The sequence below is a fragment of the Hemicordylus capensis genome, chromosome 4, assembly GCF_027244095.1.
Source record: "Hemicordylus capensis ecotype Gifberg chromosome 4, rHemCap1.1.pri, whole genome shotgun sequence".
NCBI classification, from domain to species: Eukaryota; Metazoa; Chordata; class Lepidosauria; order Squamata; family Cordylidae; genus Hemicordylus; species Hemicordylus capensis.
Window position 1 is genome coordinate 83358004 of NC_069660.1, and position 25929 is coordinate 83383932.

Below are 25929 nucleotides of genomic sequence, written 5' to 3' on the forward strand. Positions count from 1 at the left end.
ATTGAAACTTCTGCAGTGAGTAGGATTCACTATATAAGCCAACCTTGAGCTCTTTGAGCTTTTGCTGGTAGTTGCTGGGGTGGGGGTGGGGCATTAGGCTCCAGGCAACAAACACCAAGAGCCAGGAAAAGAGTGTGGTGTGAAAGGGTGGTAACTGAATAAAATAAAAGCGATGGGAGTTGGAACCTTAATCATCTGCTGCTGTTTACCTGAAGACACAGTTGATCATGGGGAAGAGCCCACTCCTGATCTTTTCTCTCCCTGTCCCCTGCCCCGTTTCTTCCAATGTGGTTATTTCATTATTCATGGTAAGGCTCAGCAAGGAGCTGAGTTAACAAATAGGCAGCAGGTTGTTAATGCCACCTTTTTGGCATCTTGCTAGCACAGAGCCTTGCTTCAAGAGGTTTCCTGAAATTTGTTGAAACTATGTTTAGCTTATATTCCAAGTTTCCCACCACTCTTAGTAAAAATGGCTGAATTTACATGTGTGAGCCATTCTGCTACTCATTCTAAAGGTGTATAGATCTCCTTTGGCACTTTTCACTGGCGTAACTCGCATAGAATATTTAAGAGTTGGGCAAGATATTTACTAGTTGGGCAAGATTAGACCCATTTTGAGCTACAGCAGGCTACAAGATAGGGTTGCTCACTTCCCCCCTGCTCCTTTGACTGCCAAGCTTCTAGCTTTTATCTAGATATCAGGTGTGGATATAAAAGGCAGAACACCTGATAAAGAACATGCGCATGACACCTTGGTATGGCTCTTTCCTAAACTCCTGCCTGTAATGGATTACCTGTGCTCTTTGCTGTGCCTACACTATTACATGGCACAAATGTATTGATGTAGGGAGAATGGTGGAGGAGCCTTATTTCAGAAGTGATGTGTTAAGGACTTTCCTGATATTTAAGGGTTCTGATCTCCTAGATGATAGTATCTGTATAAATTTAGAGCACATCTTGCCTCAAGCTTGAATTGAACCTGGGCCCTGGATATGTGACAAACCAAGCTTTCATTCTGCGGCAGAGCTGACTTCAAAAGACAAATGGTCTGTTTTTAGTATATCTGGTGCAGCCCACTTTTTATCCTGATGATTGTCTTTACAAAACCGTGACTGCCTATTTTAAAGTTTATGAGGTCATGATAGACCTAGAGTAGCACTACTTAAACTACTAGACTGGGATGATGGATTGTCTTTTCTCAACCTTGGGCTGCTCCAAACTGCCTTTCTGCTTTACATGCAACCTGGTGATACATTTAGTTTTCCACTGAATTAGATAGATCTAGCTATCTGAATTACCTACAGTGGACTCCACTACACGCAGCTCACATGCTAATATTCTTTCCACTATAATTGCATTTTGAGGGCCCTGTGTAGATACGGCTTTAAAATTCTGATCCTCACATGCACCTCTAGTCCTGTGCTTTCCATATTGCATTTCTATGTATTCTATACTTTTGTGGGGTGGCCAGTGCAACAAAATCTGACATGTTCTATGTTAAATGTTAGTAATTGTATTGTTCTGAAGTGGGGGCTACAGTGTGATTTTAGTCTGCCAGTACACCAAGAACTCTGAGGATGACCCATGGTCCCATCATCAGGATAGGACCTAGGGGTCCTCCACCTGTCCTTGCTCAAGACCTGTTGATCCTACAGTCTTGGGGACATGTTTCCTTTAGAGGCATGACCTCCACAAGCCCCTTGCCTTCCAGGAGCTTCATACTAAGATGGAGTTTTCCTAAACAGGCACTGTTCACCTTTCTAGCAGTGCTACAGTTATTCTGCTGTTGGTGTGATTTCCAGTACTATGATTGTGCCACCATATAGGATCATTCCAGGAACTCACCCTCAAGAATCCTGCTGCCCCTTGTTCTGAGGATGTGTTTTTGCTTTGAGATCCCATCTGCCAATCCTACATAGCAGCCTGTGTGTTCTGTGAATGGGTTCTGAGACACTGTAGACAGCCCTGGATCAGGATCTGTACAGAGAGTGAAGACCTCCGATGTTCCCCTCCCAGAGGCTCAAGAGCAACTACAACGAATATATTTATATACCACGGTGCTTTTGCTGGCTTAGTGTCTGCTCCCTGGGTGATTCTGCCACATCCCTGCAAATCTGCTCTAAGACGCAGCAAATCCACTCACTTTGGATGTTTGCAGAGTGCCCAGCATAAGGAGCCAAGCTGGCTCATCAGCCTAATGAGCTGGCAGGGATCCTGGCAGCAAAGTGGGTGGGTGTTGGGGGAGAATCTGGTATTGGAGGCAGTCATATTCCCAATCCCACTCAGTGAACATACAAGTTGTGGTGTATGGTAGGAAGGTAAGATTATTGAACCAAGGCAGTGGGCTGGCAAACAAAGCTGGAAAAAGGAGCTGGGGAGCTTGACAGCAGAGGGAGAGAGAAAATAATAAACACATGATCCCTGCAATATTGCATTGGGACTGAAGGAGCTCAGATGTGTTCAGGCAGGAAAGTTGGCATGGTCTGTAGAGTGCCTGGAGCCACTGCTCAGGTTACATGATAGTTGGAGAAAGATGCAATGTAAACTGAGGCAGAAGGGGTGGGGTGCAGGCAGGAATTCAAAAACTGCAGGTGGAACCTTTTCAACTAGGAAGGCCCTGTAAATTCTATTGAAGGCCTGTGGAAATTCCTATGGTGGGGAGGACTTGGACAGAATTCCTGGAGATATTAGGCTGGGGAGAACTTGGAGGCCAGCTGGCACTCTGGAGCTGGCCTTTTGGACAGTTGGGGAGAGGTCATTGCTCTATGGTAGAGCATACGCTGTGGACCACAAGTCTGGGGTTCAACTATGGGAATATTCAAATAGCAGCCCTTAGGCAGCAAGAGTAGGAGGAGAGATCAGAGCCTTGGAGAGCAGCTTTCACTCAGTTGACGGTCCTGGGCTAGATGGACCAGTGATTCAAGATAAGGTGGTCTTATATGTTCAGTTGAGGCTGCCTGTTGGTCAGCTGAGTCCTTCCCAAATCTCACCTATGTAATAGCAGAAACAGCAGCCCTTCTCTTGTAAGCATGGCTACAGCTACAAGTTTGGAGTATCAGCCTGGCCATAACACAGGGCACTAAAACTATTTGGATTATAACAGACATAAAGGTTATTGTGTTCATTTGCTTGGCCCAAGTGGAAGTTCAAGGAGGGGGATTTTCCACTACTTTCTTCATTCTCTTAAGTCAAGCACAATCATATTTAAATAAATATAGATGGGTAAAACTCTTCAACTTACTGACTGGTTGATGTTTTATGCCTGGGGTGAACTGTCTTCTGGTGAATCATATGAATGATTTTATTAACGGCTGTCTTGTGGGAAGGCTGTTACCTGACTTGATGTTTTTATTAGATGTTTGTAGGCTGCCTTTGACATAGTTTTAATAATGGAAAGTTGGAGTATAAATATTTATAATCAAAATAAGTCAGTAAAAGGAACAGTATTGTTTACAAAGAAAACAGTCTATCTTTCACAGCCACTGCATACTAAGACCAAAGTAGGGATGTGCATGAAATCGATTTTGCATTTTGTTTCAAGCTCAAAACAAAATGCAGATGGCTGAAACGTTTTTGTTGAAACAGCAGTTGAACCGGATGTTTTGACAAAACAATGATCCATTGAGATCATCTGGAGAGGCTCGTCTGGTGGCCACACAGGGATGGGCCTTTCCTGTTCCTGACCTAAGACTTGGGAATGTGCTCCCTGCTGAAATAAGAGCCTCCCCATCTCTGACAATTTTTTAAAAGTACTTAGGCTTATCTCTTCACCCAAGCTTTTAAATTTGACTGCAGTTTTAAATTGTGTTAGGTTTTTACTTTGTGTGTGTTAACTTGTTTTATATTGTTGTAAACCACCCAGAGATGGAAGTTTGGGGCAGTGAACAAATTTGATTAAATAAGTGTTTTGGCCATAGGGAACAATGGGGAAACTCTAAACACCCCATTATTCCCCATGAGTAGCTCCTAGGGACACCAATGTGGGTTGTGTGGTAGGGCATGATGGGTGCTACCTCCCACCTAACCCACAAAATAAATGAGCAAGTGGGTAATTTAACTAATTTTTAACCTTTCCCCCAAATCCCTTTTTAACTTGGGGGTAGTCTGACACTGTGTATTGTACACAATGATGAGCTAGATGAACCAGTGGTCTTACAAGAAACAAAGCTTCTAGACTTTTATCATGAGAAGAACTCTTCTTTCTTCTCTGGCATATATCCTGCAACATTGCTGTCTGGCCTCAGATTGGGGTAGGGCACCAGTCATCTCATCATGGGCCACGGTGGTGGTGTGCAAGCATGTCTCAGTAGCACTAACAGGCAGACTATGACATCTGGTTTGGGGGTTGGCCAGGTTGGGGCAAACTGCCAGTGGTGTTGCAGTGAGTAGGGGGTGACCATGAGTCACTCACCCTCCATGGCCAGCTCAGGATAGCCCAGCAGGGGGAGCATGGCCTTCAGGAAGACCAACCACTCCACCAAGTCTACCTCGAAGTGTGTGCATTGGGGTGTCTCCATGTTTCTGGACATAGGGAACACCCTCTCACTCTGAATGCTGCTTGGTGGGCATGAGGAACCATCCAACCATCTGGCAAGTCCAGCCAGACTTGGCAGTGCATTGCCCAAAACTGGATTGGCTCCATCTCCTGGCCTGCCACTGGCTCCTACAGGTATTGCAGAACACACTGCTGCAGGGCTTCTTGGGCTCCTCTCATACTGCTGGCGAGGCATCAAGGAAGTCCTCCATGAACCACTAGCTTCCTTGGCCCTGTCAGGGACACTATGCTGCTGGACTGGGAACCGGTGGTGATGCTGCACACTAGTAGTAGGTGCTCCAGCAACCCCCACCCCCACCCACTTTCTGGCTGTGACCCAGCCTCCTCTCCTGGGCTTGCCTAACCTCTTCAACTAGGCGGTCGCTCCACCTGGTCAGGGGTGACAGCTTTGCCCTTCATCCTTGAGTCACATAAGCAAGACAGAACATGGGCTGCCAGTGCACCCAAAGGTGTCATGAGCCAATCTACTACTTCAGTCAGCAACAGAATGGTTCAAATGTCAAGTCAACCTTGGAAATGAGTGCCCAGTCCTAGGTGGATAGGTTGCACACTTCCAAGCCATGCCTCCTTGCCAGGCTGTGGATAGCTAGCTTTTGCTCCTGCAGGTGCTGGAGCAAGAGAAAGGTGGATTTCCACTGGGTTGGAACATCCTGAGGAATTAGGTGTTCAGGTAGGCTGACCTCAAGCTGCTTTTCCTTGATGATCCGCCTACCCTTTTAGCACCAGTTGAAGTAAGCTGCTATTCTGTGGCACTTGTCCACAAAAGCAGCCATGGCAGCAGCAGACTGGCACTCAGTGCCTTCAGCAGGGATGTTTGCCTGGCCACAGCTCATCTGCTGTGTGTTCAGCATCTCCACATGCATCAGACCCTACCTGCACTTTAGTATGTGAGAGGGGCTGTTGCAGCAGCACCCTCACTCTTCTGCCCCCACCAGTGCGCCGTGAGGGACAGGGACGAAGCTTGCAGTCTACATTTACGTCAGACACTGCTGCATGTAGCAGCCCCAACACTGCCTCCCTGCATGCCCGGTACAGGGAGGGCACTATTTGCCTGAATGTGGTGTATGAGAGGGTCTTATAGTTGGGAGCAAGCAGCAGGTGCAGCTGGTGGAAGCCAGTATTCTCTACCACCTGGAATGGCTGGTCATCCAAAGTGATCATCTCGGCAAATGGCCTGGGGGATGAGGCTTTGAGCAATTAGACTGCTTACCCACTGACTGCACCCACCGCACAGGCAGCTTCCCCTGCTTGGGAGCTGGATACAAGGGGGGAAATCCACAACAGCACCCAGTTAAAGCCACTGGCTTCTGGTACAAAAAAAGTGGGGGGCGGGGAAGTAGTTGGCTGGCACTGCAAAAAGAAAAAGATACAGATAAGCCAGCAGTCTCTCTCTCTCCCCACTGGGCCCACCACCACCAATCTGCTCTCTGCTGCTGTAGTCTCTAATCCTTCCTCTTCTGATGTATCCTCTTCTAGAGAGGCACACTATAAGGCTCTCTTTATCTCCCAGTCCCTTTAAATACATTTTGAAAATCCCTCCTTTGGGTTCCTCCCCCCCTCCAGCCAATGGGGAATGGTTGCCCATGACAACACTTGATTTGTATGATAACAAACCAACCAAGAAGCATGGAGATCACAAGCCAATGCCAGAAAACCAATTAGCAAGGGAAACAGTCCTCCAAAATGGCAGTCAAAACGTTTTGATCTAAATGGGGTTGTTTTGTTCCAAACTTGAAACAGGCCCTTTATTTAAAGGGCATTTTGTTTCAAGCTTGAAACATTTTGCATATCCCTAGTCCAAAGCTCAGAATTCAAATTTAATGTGTCCTTCATCACTGCAACATGTCTATTTCTCTTTCAAACTAATTCATTTTCACAACCCCTCAAAGTGTCCTTCCCTTCCCAGACTGTCCCTTATTTTATTTTAACAATCTATCTTCTATCTGTATAATTCTCTAAGGCGTACCCATGGCTAATCCCATGTGTGGCAGCTCTTGCAAGAGTTCGTGAGCAGAAGCACTGTGGTGAATAGGCAGTGGGGATTCCATATGCAGATGAGGAGGAGCCTGTGGGAGCAGAAGCACCATGGTGATTGGGCAGTGGGAATTCCATATGTAGATAGGAAGAGGAGGCTGTGGCACCATGGTGCTTGGACAGTGGGGATTCCGTATGCATAGGGAGGAGGAGCCTGTGAGAGCCTTGCCACTAATCTTGCCTATAGCTGCTAGCAGGAGCCCCCAGATGATGGCATTGCAGGTGCTTCAGCATCTCCGATGTCAAGACACTCCAGGTCCTTCCTCCTGCTGACCTGTGCCCTGCAGAGTGGTTCTTCGAGTATTTATGTATTACTTGTTAGAGTGGTTCACAACCATACAATCTGATTTATAGATTAATAATAGCAAGGCCAGCCCAGGATTACCCTGTGCCTCAGATGGGGTGTCAAGGGCCGCTCCCCCCCCCCCATTTGGTGCTGCACAAATAATAGTGCCTGCCATTGCCCCTCCCCCTCCCATATTCCTTGAATTTAAGAAGGAATGGGGAATGGAGCTTAAGAAGTGTGGAGGAGATGAGTGATGAGGTAGAGCAGTCCAAGAGAATTCTCTGGCCTACCACTCTTCTCCTCCACACTCAGCCTTCTGCTCACTTCACCTTGTCCTCCTCAAATTCAGTGGATATGAGAGGAGGAGGAAGAGTGACAGAGGAATGTAAACAGCGGTGGATGGTGGTAAGGTAAAGTATGCCATCGAGTTGGTGTCGACTCCTGGCGGCAACAACAGAGCTCTGTGGTTGTCTTTGGTAGAATACAGGAGGGGTTTAGCATTGCTATCTCCTGTGCAGTATGAGATTATGCCTTTCAGCATCTTCCTATATTGCTGCTTCCCGATATAGGTCTTTTCCATAGTCTGGGAAACATAATAGTGGGGATTTGAACCAGCAATCTGGCTTGCTAGTCAAGTCATTTCCCTGCTGCGCCATTAGGTGGCTCACAAATGGTGGTACCCTCCACTATTCTACCACCTGCAGCAGCGGCCTCATTCTGCCTCATAGAGAGGCTGGGCCTAGAAGATCTTACCCTCACAATTATAGATCCAAAATAGGAGAGGCTGCAATGGTACAATTTTGCTCCAACTGATCCCCTGAAAGGTAACTATGACAAAGGAGGAAGAAGGTGCTGTAATGCTGTTATTTAGAATCCTCTTTGCCAGTCCACCAGATATTCTTGCTGCCACTACTATTGCTGCTGCTGATCTGAGCTAATTGTATTAATGGCTCTCACCCCTTAGAATTCTCATAGGCAATAGCTGTTGGAGGTGTTGTGGTGGCTGTGACATATCAAGTTTTCTCCCCAGTCCTCCTGCTGGGCTTCCCTCTCAGGAGGTCTACAGCAACAGCCTGCTAGCCTGGTCTCTGTGGCTTATGTTCAGTAGCCAGATGTTTTCTGTCCTTATGGAGCATACTTCCTTACCCTGGTTGGTGTCTATATGATGGCTTCATTCTTTGTACACATATCAGGAAATGTTCAAACCTGTATCTCCAACTTAGCACAGAAGCACTGGTGACTGTTATGAATGTTTATATATTGCTTTTCAACAACAAAAGTTCTTAAAGCACTTTACATAGAAAAAGAAATAAGATGGTTCCTTGTCCCAAAAGAGCATTCCTGAGTCAAATTGAATAGAGAGAAGATTAAATGTAAAAGAACAAAGCTGTCTGTACCCAGACAGGAGGATACAACAGGAGGTAGTGAACACAATGTGAGATAGTCTTCTATTTTAAATTTGTATCAATTACATTTATATCCTACCTTTTTTCTATTATGGCACCAGAGGTGGTTCCCCATTTGGGGCAGAGAGAGCATCCACCCCTTGCCAGCCCCCCATTCTCTCACCAAACATACAATCTCTTCCTTTCCCTCTGTGCTGCTATCTCTCTTGCTCAAATATTGCTTTTGCAATGCAGAGCGAGAGGGCATTGCTACTTTTCATACTCTCACCATGAACCAGTCTAAGGGCAGGATTCCTTTACTCAAAGCCAACCAAAGGGTGAATTAAGCACTAAATAGCCAGCTGCCAAGTGTTGGTGTGAATTATGGAAATTTTGGTTGAGACAAATAAACAACTTTACAAATGGAGAAACCATAGGCTGGTGATTCACTTCTCTTTAACTTAGGGTTGGTCCTGCTTACTACTAGCCCTGCCTGTGGCTACCCCTGGCTCCCTCCCCTCCCCCAGCTGCCATTGTATGGCACTGTTCTGTTATGGCAATACTTAGGATTCTTAGGTGATCATCCACCCAGGCACTGGCCAGACTTATTTCGCTTCAGCAAAGTAGCTGTATTGTGTGCTATCAGACTAGGCTCCCTAGCTAGTTACTACTCACCACAAAACATAATGAATTATGAGTTGCATGCTTTATACATGTTTGTATATCTACTTTTCTCTAAGTCTTACTGATATGGTGCTTTATGACTGTTAGGCAAAAATTATACATACTAGGGTGTGTTGGGTATATCTCGTCTCTACTGAAATCTAAGAGTCTGGAAGCACCTAACATGTGAGGGAGGAGAGCTGGTCTTGTGGTAGCAACCATGACTTGTCCCCTTAGCTAAGCAGGGTCTGCCCTGGTTGCATCTGAATGGGAGATTCTATGTGAGCACTATGAGATCTTCCCCTTAGGGGAAGAGCAGAGGGTTCCAAATTCCCTCCCTGGCTTCTCCAAGATAGGGCTGAGAGAGTTTTCTGCCTGCAACATTGGAGAAGCCGCTGCCAGTCTGTGAAGACAATACTGAGCTAGATAGACCAATGGTCTGAATCAATATATGGCAGCTTCCTATATTGTTCCTATGTTCCCTGGATTGTACCCCAAACATTCTGGCATGTTTATTTTTCCTTGCTGTGCTCCATTCTACTTGTAGTTATATTCAAGTGATAACTCAAGGGCCCCTTGAGGACACTTTGGGGATGGGCAGCAGCAGATATACCTCACATATCCTATTCTAGTTGAGCTGGCTTGGAATTTTGACTTTACTACCCAAGTTGTGTGAGTGGCTTCAGTATCACCTAATCTATCCTTACCACAAAAAAAGTTCTTTGCATCTCCATTTCCTTTTCAAATGCCTAACCAGGTCCAAGTGGTGATAAATAAACTCATATATAGCCGGCTGAGGTAGGCCATGCTTCCTCTAAGCACTGGAGTAATACTAGCATAGAGCTGACTGCCCATTTAAAGGTCAAATACAGAGCAAGAGGGAGAAAGCAGTAATAGATATGAAATTGGAATGGCTCCCTCCCTGTCTGCCTGTAGGGTACCATACAATTCCCTTTGATTCTATGGAGCTGTGGGTTGGAAGGAGGCCAAAGCCTCCCCCTTTGCTGCATTTTGCCAGATGGGCCCGAGCTCCCTGCTGATTTTGGTTACCCTAGGCAACACCACCTCCAAGCATTAAAACATGGCAGCCAGGAGTAGTATACATAAATGTAGACAGGTTGCTGCTAGTTAAGCTGTGTCACGTGCCAAAACAGCAGTCTGGGGTCAGGCCATGTTCAGAAGGGGGCTTAGAAGTTGTTTTCCCCACAACACAGGATATCGACTAGGAAGGCAAGGTCCTCCACAGGGCAAAGTCGCAGAGATGCAGCGAACGAAATGAGGGCCAGAATCCTCCATCCACCATCACCCTGTTGTCTCATTTCTAAACATCACAACCCTCTGGAACATTTATTTCAGCACACCAAATTCAATATCCAATTTTTTAAAAAATCTAGCAACCTCACTTCTCATTCCACACGTTCAGTGTACCTTTGATGCCTCCTGAAGTGGTTAATGTCTGAAAAGAGAGAGGCCAAGCCTTATGCTTGCCTGACCCGAAAGCCCTGCCTCTAACAATTCAGGAATGAGAATAGAGACTAGGCTATTCGGAAGTAAGGGGAATGCGTTCTGCAGGTGCTCAAAGGAACCCCCTCATTTCTTCAAATCGTTATTATTAAGAATATTTATATACCGCTTTTAAACAAAAAAAGGTTTTCAAAGCGGTTTACATAGTACAGCGATAAGAGCGACAAAGAAGATGGTTCCCTGTCCTCAAACGGCTCACAATCTAAAAATGCTTGGCGCCTCCGGAGCGGAGGACTGAAATAATATACCACAGGGCTGAACTCGTATCGTCAGAAACGGGCCTCTGAGACCCAAGCCCGAGATCCAGCATCCCAAATATCTCATTACCATGACAGGGGCTTATCTCTGACACGAGTGTGGGTGGCTTCTCAAAGGTCTTGCGAGCCGAAGAAAGTGGACCTCAGGGATTTGGACCTCCGCGCCGCCGCCGCCGCCGCCGTCCCCGAGGACGCCCCTGTAGATTTCCCCGGGCATCGTGCTCCGTGCAGGGCTGGGAAGAAACCCAGCCCCTCCCATGTGACTCCTTGGAGAGGAGGACCGCCCCCGCCCCCACCGCGTCCTGTTGCATTAAGTGGGGCTGGGGAGGCGGCGGGGGGGGGGAGCGGGTGCGATAGGAATGGTTGGAAGGGGCTGGAGAGGGCGGCGCTGAGCGCGCGGGAGGCGGGGCCGCTGGCGCGCCCAGGCAGGCCTGATCCGCTACCCTGTGTGGCAGCCCGCCGGTCCTGCCGCCTCAGCTCGGCCGTGTGCTGCCCGGGATGGGGCGCAGGGGCCGCTGTTGCTGCTGGCCGAGCAGCCGCCCGCTTTGAGGCCGGGCCGGGCTGGGGCCGGGGGAGCCGCCGTGCCGTCCCCTGAGCCGCCCGGCCCGGGCGCCGAGAGACAGCGGCACCAAGAGCGCACGGCGCGGCCGGGAACGAGCCAGGAGGTGAGCGGGAGCGAGCGAAGAACAAACCGAGTTGACTGTCTTGGGGAGGGGGGTCTGCTGGGGAGGGATCACAGCCGATGACGGGGGGGGGGTTAGAGAGACTGCTGCCTGCCCTTTCCTCTCTAGCCCTGCACCCTCCTTTTGTTGTTGGGAAGGGGGCTGGGTGTGTTCCCAGCATGGCTGTCTGTCTTGCTGCTTTCACGCGGATCCTTCCATTCTTCCATCTCATGCGCTCATCCCCTGGCTTTGGGGGCATATTCCCAGGCGGGCAAGTCCTTGGATACCTTGGCTGTGTCTTGGAGTACGATGCCTTCTGTTTTCTTGGGTAAACCGGGCGTTGTGTGGACTGGCTTGTGAATAGGTATCTAAGGGCTGCAGGTTGATAGTTCTATGTGTACAGGTCCGTGGCTGCGTGCGGTGTGAATAGGTGTTGCTAGGTACAGTTAGGCACGGGTGTGTGTTTACAGGCAGGTATGTGTATGAGTAAAGGTGTCAGGGGCGTAACGAGGCTGGAGTGGGCACAGAGACAAAATTTTAAAATGGGCCCCTTGCTGATACACACACACTCACTTCACATGTGACTTGCCTCTGGGGGGGCCCCTCAAGGCGTGGGGGCCCCCAGGCAGCCGCCTCCCCTTGCCTAATGGTAGTTATGCCCCTGAAAGGTGTGCCTCTGCCTGTCTCTAGGATGCTCGCCTCTGAGCCCCTCCCCCCAGTCAGCCTCCCTCCCCCAAGATGGCTCCTGCACAATCCCCAAGGCTCTTCTGCTAGCGGTTGTGTCTGGGCCTCCAGGACAGGGTGGAGGTCTGTTTTGTCACCTGCTATGCAGGCGTAGATCTCCACTCCACTTGTTTTCGGCAGGATCACTCCTGGGGTTCTTATCCCCATAAGATTCCCGACAAGACTGAGGACTTCCTGTTCCATGCAGGGGATCCCTGGAGGAACAATGCAGCCTTTCTTTTAGGGAAAGGGAAGGGGCAGCTGCTTTTAGGAGCCAGGGGCCTCATAGTGATGGGAGAAATAATGGAGTGTGTGCATGTTTACCAGGCTGTGTGCTCTTTATGGAATAGAATGGCCTTGTTGCTGGCATTTGGGTTGATTTAGCAAAAGAGTTTGCTGGCAGCAGCTCACCTTTTTTCAGCATTGCTACTTGCCCATCATGGGCTATTGCTAAGCCAATTGTTTGTATACCCCTTGAGAACCCATATGGGAATGGAGGCTTAGGCTAGCACTAGATTGCCTAGTCCTTCCTTTGATTATTGCATCTTCGAATAGCCTGGAAAGGTGTGCATCTAGAAAGTAGAGGGTTCTGTGCTGCTGCTTCCTGCATTCACAGGTAGGGAAAATGTCATGTGTAACCTTTCCAAACAGGTAACCATTTTAAGAAGTGTTTCCAAGAAGGGTTTATACAGAGCATCAATGACTCATGGCTGTGTTTTGGTCCAACTAAAACCTGAGTGTTTCTAAATGCCAACAAAATATCTAAACATTTGTGTCTGCACTCTGCTGATTGCCAGATAGAAGAAAGGACTGAATTTCTAGATAAATTATTCACAGCCAAGGAGCAGCCCAGCTGCAGCCTGGCTCCATTAGTGGATTGTTAACATTGCAAAAAGCCCATCTCTCCAACTATGCTAACCTGTGTTTTGCCCATCTTGTCTGCGCTCTGCTTGTACAATGGGATATCCAACTACATACTTAATCAAGGGGAAAACGAGAGTGACTCTGTATGGGCAGAGCAGTCAGGCCTGGGATGCGTTTAACTCTTGGCTCTTCCGTTTCTGACATCTCATTCAAGAGGCTCCTGCAGTTAACTTTTTGGGGATAGAAGGATGACTAAATGAGCTCTTCCTTCATGCAATTAGCTTAGGCAACAGTTTGCCTTGCTCTGGAAATCAGGAGCCTCTGGCACACTGGCCAAACTGTGACTTGAATTGTTTTTGTGGTTTCTGACTTCATGTCTTTCTCAGCATGGCCTTGTGTGAGAGAAAACCAGGTGCTCTTTTGAATACAGTGGCAGGTTGGCAAGGGAGATATCTGAGTATGAACCCCAGTGGCTTAGCAAAACTATTTAACTGGGTGTTATTGGCACCTCTTCCCAGCAATTGCTTGCTCCAAAGTAAGCTGTTTTGAAGGAACTGTGTCCAACTTACTCTAGTCTAGAACAAGTGGCACCTGATGCAAGCCAGCACTTTGATGTTCTAATGGATATCTACATGTTCTGTTGTGAGGTATTTTGTTCTTTAACAGATGTAGGCATATCATTGGTTGCAAACTATCTGAATTTATTGTCCTGGTATTTAAGGTCCAGATCTATTTCCCCCCATTTTCCTTCCATGCAAGGAGGAGTTATCCTTAAAGCAAAAAGAGCAGTTTTGCTCACTAGGCAACAAACTCTGACGACGTTAAAGCAAACTGTGGAATATTCAAAGCAGCCCTTCTTTCCACTTTTCATTGTATTCCTATAAAGTGATTATGTCTTGTTGCATGCATCACCTGATGAAGACAGCTTATTCATCCACAGCCGCCATGAGTCTGCTGGTATAAAACTGGATGGCACACTTGCAAGCATCAGTGCAGAGCAGAGCTCAGGAGTGTGGATGAGAAAATATGGTCAGCCCACTGCTTACTTAAGAAAAGCTTACCTGTTAAGAAGCTACATGGCCACGATGCAAGTATTGTATTCCCTGAGGCCTGCACCTGCTTGAGTCATGGCCCTTGTACAGGTGCACGAGATCAGTGGGTTTGGCAAAACCATAGAGTACAAGGTAGCTGCACATTTCTAGAGGGTTTCATTTTCCCCATTCTTTGTCGGAATGCTGCTGGTTGTATCATCTTCTGTCTTTGAACTCTTATCACTGTTGTATTGTGTTGGGTATGCCATAGTACTGGCAGATGATGTATGTAAAACACTGGATTAGGTAATCATGCCAGATGCTTTCTACCCACTGCCATGTTCACATTTATTCCCCCCCCCCCGCCATGCTTAGGCATCTTTAGTAGTAGAATAGCAGAGGCACACTACAGTAGTGGTGTGCACAGAACTGACGCCTGCTGGTTCAAAGGGGGGGGGTTATCTTTAAGGATGGGGGAGGGTGCTCTTACCCCTCCCACTACATTTCCCTCATCAGCGCTGTCTTTTAAAACGGTCCGGCAGGGCGGCAGCAAACCTCCTTGCCGCCCTGGTGCCTCCTCGGACTGGAAGTGCCCGGTGCGTGTGCGCACATTGTGCACATACATGTTGTGTGCATGCACACCAGGCACTTCTGGCCACTTCCAGTCTTTGAACTCATCTGCTCAATTATAGCTACATCCCTGCATGTTGCCTAGTTCACAACTGATATAAAAAGTATGTGTACATAGAAATGTAGATATTTTGGAGGAGAGTTCTAGTGTATCCTTCCTCCCTGCATGCTGCTAGTCTATGTATCTGGATTTTTTCCTCCCAGTGATGATGGGAAAGCATTCAACCTGATCCCCAACCTGCAGTTCATTATATGGTCTAGGAACAATTTTGCCATTTCATCTGCTATTTGTGTGAACTAGACCTGAGTGAAGTGAAGTGAAGATTCTAATCTGTTAGTGAATATGAGCCAGAGGGGGGTGGTTGTTCCCAACTGATTGATGTGAAACAAGTACAGAGGTGTGATCTTGTGAATATAGCATTGGAAAAGAGCTACTGTTCCCCAGTGCACCCCTACAGTTTCCCCTGAGATCATTTTCAGCCCTCTGCTTCCTTTCCCCTTGAGAGGGGGTGAGAGCTGCCCAGCCTCTCTCCTGCCGTTGTCACAGAAAATCTTCATAGTAGTTAGGTGCAGAGTGAGTGCTGCTTTGGTCCCAGAGAATGAGAGGTCTTTTACGGGATTATGGTACATTGGTGAATGTATTGTATATGCAACTGTTTGACGTACTAAATGCTTTGTGATTAGCCCACTGTTTGTCTGAATGAAACAGCTTATTATAACCTTCCTCTGATTAAGCTACATTAATCAGATGCCTTTCGGTGTTGCCTGAAGTGCTGTTACTTGAAAACTCCCATTCCCTTTCACCAACAGTAGGTAGTCCTCTGAGAGTTACCTTGTGTATCCTACTCTTACAGATACTCCCTTCGTCATCTATCACAATCTTGCAGCCAGAAGACACCCATTTGTATCTCCTGGCACTTAAAATAGGCAAAGAGGAGCAAAGAAGCAGGATATTCAAGGATGTTGATGCCTCCCCTACACTGACTTAACCAGATGGGTTCAAGTCCTTGCAGTCATGGGGCAGACTGAGCCAATAAGATGCTTTGGAGTCTCAATCTAGTCTGTTTGCTGATCTCTTCCTCCTCCTCTCTGCTATATTATCCAGTGAATTCATAGGTGAGAGAGGAGAGCCTGCTGATGAGATCAGACACTTTCTCTGCACTTGTGCCTTAGTTCCAGCTTTCATTCCCCACCCCCCACCTCCCGCCACAAAAAGATAGGATCCTCCGCTTCAGCCAGCAGGATTTCAAAGTGAAAGTAGAACAGCCTCAAATACGGCTCAATTATTCCTTTCCAAATGCGGTAGAAACAGTGCCCTTTCTATTAAAAGGTGTACTGAGAGGCAATTGAACTACAATAACTGACTCGTATGCATGTATGTGCTGTAGATCTAAGTTAAGGGCTTAAAATTGTGATTTAATATGGAATGGAGTGCGTAAGTGCCAGTGGAGCTGGCATGGAGGCTATTTTGTTCATGAAGTGTCAGGAGCTGTGTCTGGCTAATGTCTGAGCTATCATTGGAGGGATAAGAAAGACCCTGCTTCCCTGTGAGAGAAACAGCCTCTTTCCTGGCTTATTCCCCATATGATTCCTATGTCTTTCCTTCCGAATGCTCAAGGGACATTTGCCCTTCTTTCAGTTATGCTGATAAGTGCTGGAGGTTGTTGTTGTTGTTGGTAAGTGGGATGCCATATCTTCCCTCTTTGCTCCCCTGGATGTCTGTCCTTGTTGAGTTCCAGTTGTGCAGCCTTTTGCTTCTTTGGGCTGGGCTTGTTCCTGCCCAGCTGTCAATATCCCTCTAGAAAGAGAGAGTGAAAGACTGGGAGAATAATTAGATTGAAAGACCTGGTGGACATAGCTTGGAAACGGTACCCATAGCATAAGCGTGCAAAGTCATACTGGGGGGTGGGAGGAAGAAGGCAGTGCTTTCACTCAATGTTTTCAGCGCTGAGAGGGGAACAGAGGGGATAATATCTGCTTGATTTTAACATACTGCATTCTGTGTTTGAAAGCTGTCTTGTCTTAAAATCATTGTCACCTTTGAATGTCTGGTGGGATAGGGCAGGCTTAGAAATCATAGCAGGGAGTGGGTGGGTGCTGTTAGGTTAATGACGATTCCTCGTGGAAAAATTCCTGACTCCTTGTGTGTTTCCAGTAGGCTCAGTGCCTGGGCCAGAGCCCCCTACGCTGTGCTCCCCCGATGCTGGCCGGCCTGTGCCCAGAAGATGAGCAGATTGCTGGTGGGGGTGACCCTGGAGAGGATCTGCAAGGCCGTACTGCTCCTTTGTCTATTGCACTTCCTCATCATCATGATCCTCTACTTTGACGTCTACGCCCAGCGCCTGGACTTTTTCAGCCGCTTCAATGTGCGCAACTCCTCTCGCACTCTGCCCTATGGCAATGCGTCTCGGCCTAACAGCACTGCCGGGCCTCTGGGCCCTGAGCTCTTGGCCCCAAGTGCCAAGTCTATCAGCGGCAAAAGCACCATCACCGAGAAGCCCTTACCACCCTGCCCAGAGATGCCTCCTGGCCTAGGTGAGACTGCAGTTTGGTCCTACTGCAGATGAGGTCTTGGAGTCTCCTGCCTGTCCGCAGACCCTGCCTGCCTCTCTGTACCTTCCCCCACCCATAGAAGCTGCTTCAGTGGTCACCCAGCATTAGAATTGTGCTTGCTTGCCGCACCTGTGGTTTTGTCTCCGCTTCCTGTCCATACAATATGACAAGTGGCCTCTGGCTTCAGACACTTCAAGAAGGTATTGGAAGATGTAGGAATCTGCAGGGTAGCCAGTTCTTTAAGATATTTATATCATTGTAGTGCACTGCAAATCATAAAATGTGGCCTCTAACCATGAATCTGATCCTCGTACTAGTAAAGAAATTTTTGGGGGGGAAACATGTGGGTAGTATTTGTGAAAGCTTGCAAACCAAAGAATGTGTTGGGTGACATATTTTCAGTGGCCAGATGGTGGAATGTGCCTACCCTGGACAACTCCTTGTCTCTTCCAATAGTTCCTGTCTTCCCATACCCTCTGTTCTCCCAAGCCACATGATACTATCCTCCTTTACATCTTAATCCACCTCAGTTCTTCCCAAAGCAGACCAGATTTTGTGAAATGCTAAATGGTGAAAGGAGATTTAATTAAGCAGTATTGTCCAAAACTAATAACTTATTCTGAGTAGAACTTGGGTTTCCTCATTGCTGAGTTTATATCCTGCCCTTCTTTCAGGAGCTCAAAGCTGTGTACATGGGTTCCCAGTGGGTCTCCCTTACAGCTGCTGACCATATTTTCAAACAGAACAAAGGACTCAAACATATGCAGATTGGTCAGATTGACATCTTATAGCAGATGGTTTGAAATTCTGATTGCAAAACTGGGGTACATTCTCAATTAAGGCCCATTGGGACCTCTGTAGATGGTCTACATATAGTTGGGGGTAAGGCTCAACATTGCTCTAGACATGCCTTAGTATAGGGTGCAAGGTCTCATGTTTCCTAGTGAATGCATGAAACAGACCATCTCTTTCCTCTGGAGATAAACCATTCAGGACACAGAGACACATGTCCTCAACAATTCTGGCAGGATTTCAAAGCATTTTCCATTCACAATGACAGGGGCCAGTGAGTCTTCTACTTCCCACCCTTGCCTACCAAATGAGTATTGCCACTATTGGACTGCCTTGCTGCTGCTCCAGTGGTGGATTGAAAGCCAGATGTGCTCTTAAGCCCTGCAGGTCAGCCTTGTTTCAAAGATGGCAAAATATTCAGTGCTTCTTAATCCCCGAGACATCCCTTGTCTCAGGGATAGCAAAAGAGTCAGTGCTTGAATTTTCACCTTGCCCCATTCTGATGTCATGAGTACTGATTATCCTGTCTGGTTCTTAGGATGACTTTGAGCCAGTTGTACACCTATGGCAGGTTGTCACTGGTCAGCTTGATAAGTTCTGAATATATTCCAGGATCTTGTTTGGACATGTAACTGTGTTTTGACTGTTTACTGCCTTGATGACGGATACGCAGCCGGGTGTCTGAGTTCCTTAGCTGAACTTTTCTGGACAGTGTCCTGTCACTTTGGCTAATGAGAGTGGCACAGCCTATTAGAAGTGTGCAAGTCATGAGGCCATTCTGGTCCTGGAAGGCTAATGCATAGGTAATGGACTCTTCTCTCCTGCAGTGGGCCGTCTCCTTATTGAGTTCAGCTCTCCCATGAGCATGGAGCGGGTACAGCGGGAGAACCCGGATGTGCGGGAGGGTGGCAAGTACTCACCCTTGGACTGTGTGCCTCGCCAGAAGGTGGCCATCCTCATTCCCTTCCGGCACCGTGAGCACCACCTCAAGTACTGGCTGCATTACCTGCACCCAATCCTTCGACGTCAGAAGGTGTCGTATGGCATCTATATCATTAACCAGGTGTGTGGGGGAGTGGTGATGTCTGAGTGGGGAGAAGAAATCGTTGGGATTTAGAGCATAGTGCAATAAAATCCCTTGGGGAGAAACCTGCTAGCTAGACACAGAGATACCTTTCAGGTGTGGATTTTCTTTTATTTAGCAGGTGGAGAGTAACTGTCACTGTTCAACCCATTGTCACTCCAGTGGTTGTTGCTGGTCTCCTGTCTTCCTGTCTCTCTTTTTAAGATTATAAGCCCCCCATTTCTGTGCTATATACACTTTTTGGAGCTACTCTGACAATCAGTGGAAAGCAGGCTCAGGGTGCTTAGCCCGCTTACCACCGATCGTGAGACTCACTGGGCTCGCAGCCGACCCCGGTTGAGTCAAAGCGGGTCACCCGCTTATGTAGCCCTCCCCTAAGCCCGGGTTAGTGGAGCGAGTGCTCCGCTAACCCGGGCTTCCCGATCATAAGTTGCTGCGGTGTGGCTCCTCACAAGTAGACCCCCAGAGGGGAGGTGAAAAGCCAGCTCCATGGGTCTCTCCAGCATGCCCTGTGCGCTCGAGCAGGGCATGGTGGAGCTTCCAGCACCCGCCAGCTCTGTTACGGAGTGGCAGTCGTGTGGGTGGCCGGTTCGGCCACCCAGAGCAGACTGTCTGCTCATGTGTGGGGAGAGTGGGCTAAGCCCACTCTCCTCACTCACCCTTACAAAGTGGGTCTCACTGATCGTGAGACCTGCCTCTTTGTTGAAAAGTGTTATATAAATATTCTAAATACAAATCTAAAAACCTGGCAGAGGAAGACTGAGGCTCACAATGAAAAGAAACTTGAGAGGCAGGCCAAATGCACTGTGTAAGAGTATCAGTGAAATGCGAGTATCATCTCTCCTTGATGATTTTTCCATGCAGTTCGGTGAAGACACCTTCAACCGAGCTAAGTTGTTGAATGTGGGTTTCCTGGAAGCCCTGAGAGATGATGAGAGCTTCGATTGCTTCATCTTCAGTGATGTTGACCTTGTGCCCATGGATGACCGGAATCTCTATCGCTGTTATGATCAGCCCCGGCACTTTGCTGTTGCCATGGATAAGTTTGGTTTCCGGTAAGTAATGGATTGGATGGCTCCCTACTAAATGCTCTCTGCTACATTAAATTGTGTTGGGAATCGCACGATGCTACACCAGTAATTGGCTGTACTTCACCTTACATTGAGTCATGCTGGCAATTCCTGGATCCAGCTCTGCCTGCCTAGTAAGTTTCAAATCCTGTTCTTCAGGACCCCATATAGAGATTTTTCCCCAGTCCACTACATTAGATCGTTTAATTGGAAATTAAATTTGCAGCTGTATGCACTTTGATCTTTTCTGAGAAATTTTCTGAGAAATTTCTGAGATCTTTTCTTTGAAATTGTTCAGAGTACCAGAGGCAGTATGACAGAAGGTATCTGTCCTTTTTTGCACACCCACACACAACTTACTTTCCCAGTATAGCATACCTAAATCTGTGCCTTTAAAGATTCTTTGGACAGAATATCCCTAATGCAGTGTATGCTTGCACTCTCTGTTGCTGAGCCTAGTGAAGGCCAAGGCTTTAAAAACTCTCTTATCTGTTTTTTGTGCTCCCCAGTATGACATTTCTCTAGAACATTTACTGAGTTTCTGTTTAAAGGTCTCTAGGCTTTGGTGTATTTGTGATATTGTATTTTGCAAGGGACACTTTCAAAACCTTTATGCTGGTGACATAAGCACACACACCCAATTAATGTTTCATGTTGTAAAGCCCAGCCTACACAAAGTAGGCAAGAGAAGACTGACTGGCTACAGTGTGTATAAAATGGAGCCTTGGAGTCCACACTCTTCAGAAGGGAAGCAGAGGATTTGAGGAGCATGGTTGACTTCTCAGTGGGATCGACTTGACGACTTGGGAGGAGGCATTTGAACTGCAGCAGTATTAGCTGGGCCATCGGGTTCTGTGTCCCCAAACCCGTTCCTGACTTGACTGATCCCTATCTCTCTTGCTTGTCCTTTGCAGGCTACCATATTCTGGTTACTTTGGAGGTGTCTCTGGCCTGAGCAAGACACAGTTTCTGAAGATCAATGGCTTCCCTAATGAGTACTGGGGCTGGGGTGGGGAAGATGACGACATCTTTAACCGGTGCGTGAGAGGCTGGGTGGAGCCAAGCTAGTATTTGATCTCTATGAATTAGTAGACAGTCTCTGTGTGGTGGCTGCTGGGAATACAGCAGAACCTTGCTGCCTATGGATTTGTGTATTTGTGGCCGGGTAATTGACACCTGACCTCAGCATAAGCTTTAAAAATGGCAAGCGGGGGGGGGGGATTAATTCCACATATCCACAGGTCGGGGGTGGCCATAAATGACCTCGGAGGTCATTTCCAACCATCATTTTAAGGAGCCATTTTGTGGCTCATGTTTTTAAAAAGAAACTTTCCTCCTGTGATTTTTCACAGAAAAATTGGGGAATCGGGACAGGGGGTGGGATATTCCTTGACAGCTGGAGACCCACAGCGCATGGTAGGGCACTTTTTTCCCTTGGTGGGGGCATTTTTGGTTGATTTTTGCCATTTTCTCCAGCTTCCTGGAATCTAACCCGCCCCCCTTCCCACTGACTTAATTCCTTGGTATCCATGGTTTCAGTATCCACAGTAGTAGCGGAGAACAGAACTCACATGGATACCAAGGTCCACCTGTCTATCAGTTGACAAGAGGCCAATGTTATCACATGGAGTAGTTATGTAAACCACCGTTAGCATGCAACAGGTGTCTCTTCTGTAATGATTACAAGTATACAATGGAGACTACAGGCAGGTAGCCATTCAGCAGCACATAACAGAGAGGGCCCAATGGAAGAACTATGTCTATGATCTTTGGGGTTGGAGCTTTGAAAACCAGGCCTGGAATAGAGGCCAGAGCAAAGTCTGGTTTGAGACCTACCCTTTTTCTGATTTAAGTTTTGACTTTTGTTTTGCACAGGATCTCGCTCAATGGTATGAAGGTGTCACGCCCTGATGCCCGCATTGGGCGCTACCGCATGATCAAGCATGAGCGTGATCGGCACAATGAACCAAATCCCCAGCGGTGAGTGAGAGCATCCTGGCTCCCTACATGGCTTGTGGGTGCGAAGAGACAGTGAGCTTCCCTGAAACGTCTGCATAAACTTCCGTATCACATGCCTCCTACAAGCCCAGTGCCCAATGGAAGAGCAATCTTCCAGGCTCATCTTCCCTATATAGCATCCTCTTCATGGTACACCTCAAAAGCAAAGTGTGCCACACATGCTTTGTGTATCCCCATAGTATGTCCATGGACCCAGCTTCAAAAGAAAAGCTTCCTGTCAGAGTTGCCTATATTGCTGTGCTGTAGTGCCATCCTTGCTTCCCAGCTCCCTCCCCAGGTGGTCCTCTGCCCCTCCCTTCTAAAAGCCACAGACATTAGTCTGAGTCCCAGCCCTGCACCAGGTTTGTGGAAGTAAACCCATGGGTAGTTAATGCCTAGGTTGGTTGTTAAATTTAACATTTAGTGCCAGAGAAATGCCGCACTTAGTAGGGCTAAGCGATAACCCAGAATACATGGGTGATCTGAAAACAAAACTCTTCCCCATTTTCATAAGTTAGACACCATCATTCCTCACTCTGAGGAATGATGGTGTCTACCTTAGTAGTCTAATGATGCAGTCACCATCCACAGCCTTCCAGGCTCCCCTTATACCATCCCTTCCATATTTGGGATGTCATTTGATAGTGATTCTTGTTTGAACATATGAAGCTGCCTTCTACTGAGACAGATGATTGGGCCATCTAGCTCAGTATTGTCAGTAGTGATGAGCAGTTGCTCTCCAGGATTTCAAATGGGGGTCTTTCCCAGCTCTTTCTGGAGTTGCCAAGGACTGAATCTCGGACCTTCTACATGCAAAGCATGTGTTCTAGTACTGAGCTATGGGTCCTCCTTCCATCTTCTTCCCACAGATATCTCTTGCAGTTGTTACCTGCACTTCCCCCAATATGTGTTTACATAGTTTCAGTAATCCCCAGGCAGGGTAAAAGAGAGAGACTGGAAAGTGCTTCTTATGCTGGAAAAGTTACAAAGAAACTGCTGTATTATTTAACCTGTATAATTTCCCAATGGAGTATCATGGGTTTGTTGCTGACACTCCAAAACCCATACTTCCCCTAACCTTCCAGGATATTTAAGAGTTTATAAAATTAAGACCTGACATGCAGTCCATCTTCTTATGGAAAACTACCACCTCAGAAGCTTAATTATCTTTAGTTACCCTTAAAATAAGTGCTATTGTTTCAATGGAGGGCTGGTCCTCTGCAATGACAAGCAGCAATTTGTTCTGTTTCAGGTTCCCTTTTCCTTTCCTTTTTACAATGCTCATGTTAACAAGTGAAAGCTGCTGGCCATCTAAAGAACTACATTACTAATTCTCTAACCATAGTTAAATATAGCTGCCCACAAAGGGGAAAAAAACAAAAAATCATGACACTCTCTCTCTCTCATGCACACACACACACATTGTCACCAATAGCCAGAGGAAATGAAGGGAAGGAAGAAGTGCAAAGAAAGAGGCAGTGGAAGGAAATAAAGGAGAGGTGGAGGACCAGAAAAATAAGTTCGGAGGAAGAGGAAAAGGACTTTTCCAGGCACAAAAAATGAAAGAAAGAAAGCACAGGCAGAAAGGAAGAAAAGTGGCCCATAAAACAAAGAAACTATTTTACAAAAAACCTGTCATTCTACCCATCATTTTAAATGAGACATTTGCCAATTTATTCATAACTTCTCATGTAAGGGACCAACTCAAAATCTCACCTAATGATGTGAGTGGTTACTAGAGCTTCGATTTCATTAACTGAAAAATAGTTTATAAGTTTAGTCTGTGTTAGACTAGCTTAATGGTTAATGTATAGTTTCATGTGTAATATGAGGTTCTCTCTGGTTGCCTTGGCAGGTTCACCAAAATCCAGAATACCAAGGTGACCATGAAACGTGATGGCATCGGCTCACTACAGTACCGCTTGGTGGAGATGTCTCGCCGTCCCATGTACACCAATGTAACTGTGGAGATTGGCCGCCCACCACCACGCCCCCCTCGGGGCTGACTCTTTTGCTGCCTGGCCCTGCCCATGGCCCCATGCATGAGGAGCTATGTGGATCCCAGCCCTGACTGGTTCAGAGGACTGTGTCCTGGCTTGGAGGACCTGTTTGCCTCCTTTTGTGGGGATGGGGTAAAGGCCCAGACTACATCTCTGCCTTGCCCCAGCCGTTGGCTGAAGCCCACCTCCTTATCTCTAGTCAGTTCTCTACAGTGCTCTTCAGAGGTGGGGAATGAATGTGAGTGTTTCGTGGTGCCTGGCTCAGTGCTGGGGTTTGGGGTGTACTGAAGCCCTATTCTTGGTTGGAAGGTGCCAAGAGCAGAAGAAGCCTTGAGCAGTTCCTTGACCCCTCCCGAGTCTCAGCCAGAGCCCACCCTCTCCCTGAATTTTGCAGGGCCCTTAAGGATTCCAGAAGTACAGTGGTCGTGGTCGTCTTCTTTCAGCCTGCAAGACCGCTGCCTTCCAGGGCAAGGTCTTCTCTTATGACGACTGCCGGCTCACACGGTGTACGGATGGTTCACTTGTGCCCAGGTGAGGAGAGCTCCGTCGCAGTAGAAGCTCTAATGGGTCTGGCCACTGCCCACCTCCATTCATGGCTTGGTGCTGTCCCCTGCTGGGCCCTGGATGTCACCTCTGGCTCCAGGAACACAGGGGTGTTTTATACAAACCCTCATTCGAATACTTGAGTGCTTCCTCGGTTAGTGTGACATGTAGCCTGTCTGGCGGGGGGGCAACAAGGCACCTCTTCCTAGCAACAGTTGCTCCTTGGCCTGTGAATGGGGTGAGTTGGTTGGGCAGTGCTGTTGCACCTCTCAGTAGGGGCAGATTCAGGATGGTGTGGTCTGGCCTACTCCAGTGCAGGCTCTTCATTTTCATAGGCATGAATGGGCCTGCGGCCATTGCTACAGAGCTGAGGAAGGAGAAGTTGATTTTCCTGTGTGTCTTCGCTGATCCGCTATCTCAGTGCCCAACCCCTACTCACCAAGCAATCCTCCCCATCCCTACACCACTTGCCAAGCAGCCTACCCTCAACCACTCATGCTGCCCTCCTTGCTGAGCTGCCATCTGCCACCACCTCAGGCCTGGTCCCTGGGTCTGACAGTCTGCTCGTGACTCATGGCGGTCCTGTGCCTAGTATCTGGAGTAGGAAGCCACGGGTGTCCCTCGATTCTGGTTATGGTGCCTGGGAGGTAGAATCTCCTGTGTCTGTCCACTTTGGGGTGGCAGCTGGGCCAGGCTTGAAGCCAGGCATCAGTGTGTTGCAGAGCCCCGGTGTTGGTGACTTTTGTACATTTGAATGTTTTGATCCCTTTTCAAGCCTATGGTGAATGCAGCACTGGTCACTATGATCAGACTTTTGTATTCAATAAAGTTTCAAGACTTGGGAGACTCTTTTTGTGGGGGGAATGTAGGAGGGTGGTGGTGGTGAGGAAGTACTTTTTCACAGAAGAAAAAGTCATACAAGAGGAAGTAGTTTTTCACACAGCACATAATTAATCCATGGAATTCTTTGCCATGGGATGTGGTGATGGCCACTAGCTTGGATAGCTTTAGAAGGGGCTTAGACAAATTCATGGGCAGGTCTATCAATGGCTACTAGTCTGGTGGCTATGGGCCATCTCCAGCCTCAGAGGCACGATGCCTCTCAATAGCAGTTGCAGGGGAGCAACAGCAGCTGGAGAGAGGGCATACACATACCTCTTGCCTGTGGGCTCCCCAGGGGCATCTGGTGGGCCATTGTGGGAAACCGGATGCTGGACTAGATGGGACTTGGGCCTGATCCAGCAGGGTTGTTCTTATGTTCGGGACAGCACTGTG

At 47.6% G+C, this 25929-nt stretch overlaps 1 protein-coding gene across 3 annotated transcripts; it reads left to right on the top strand.

Moving 5' to 3' along the window:
• Positions 1-11026: 11026 nt before the first annotated feature.
• B4GALT2 (beta-1,4-galactosyltransferase 2) lies at positions 11027-25495 on the top strand. Of its 3 annotated transcripts, none has more exons than XM_053251126.1 (7): positions 11027-11369; positions 16773-17149; positions 18787-19022; positions 19908-20098; positions 21028-21150; positions 21989-22093; positions 23967-25495. In XM_053251126.1, exons 2-7 carry the CDS (start codon positions 16840-16842, stop codon positions 24115-24117), a joined length of 1116 nt encoding a protein of 371 aa, XP_053107101.1. In that variant the 5' UTR covers positions 11027-11369; positions 16773-16839; the 3' UTR covers positions 24118-25495. The 3 variants fall into 3 exon arrangements, with proteins under 3 accessions (XP_053107101.1, XP_053107099.1, XP_053107102.1); XM_053251124.1 differs by having other exon boundaries at positions 11028-11369; positions 16770-17149; XM_053251127.1 differs by lacking the exons at positions 11027-11369; positions 16773-17149 and adding an exon at positions 17169-17367.
• Positions 25496-25929: the final 434 nt, after the last annotated feature.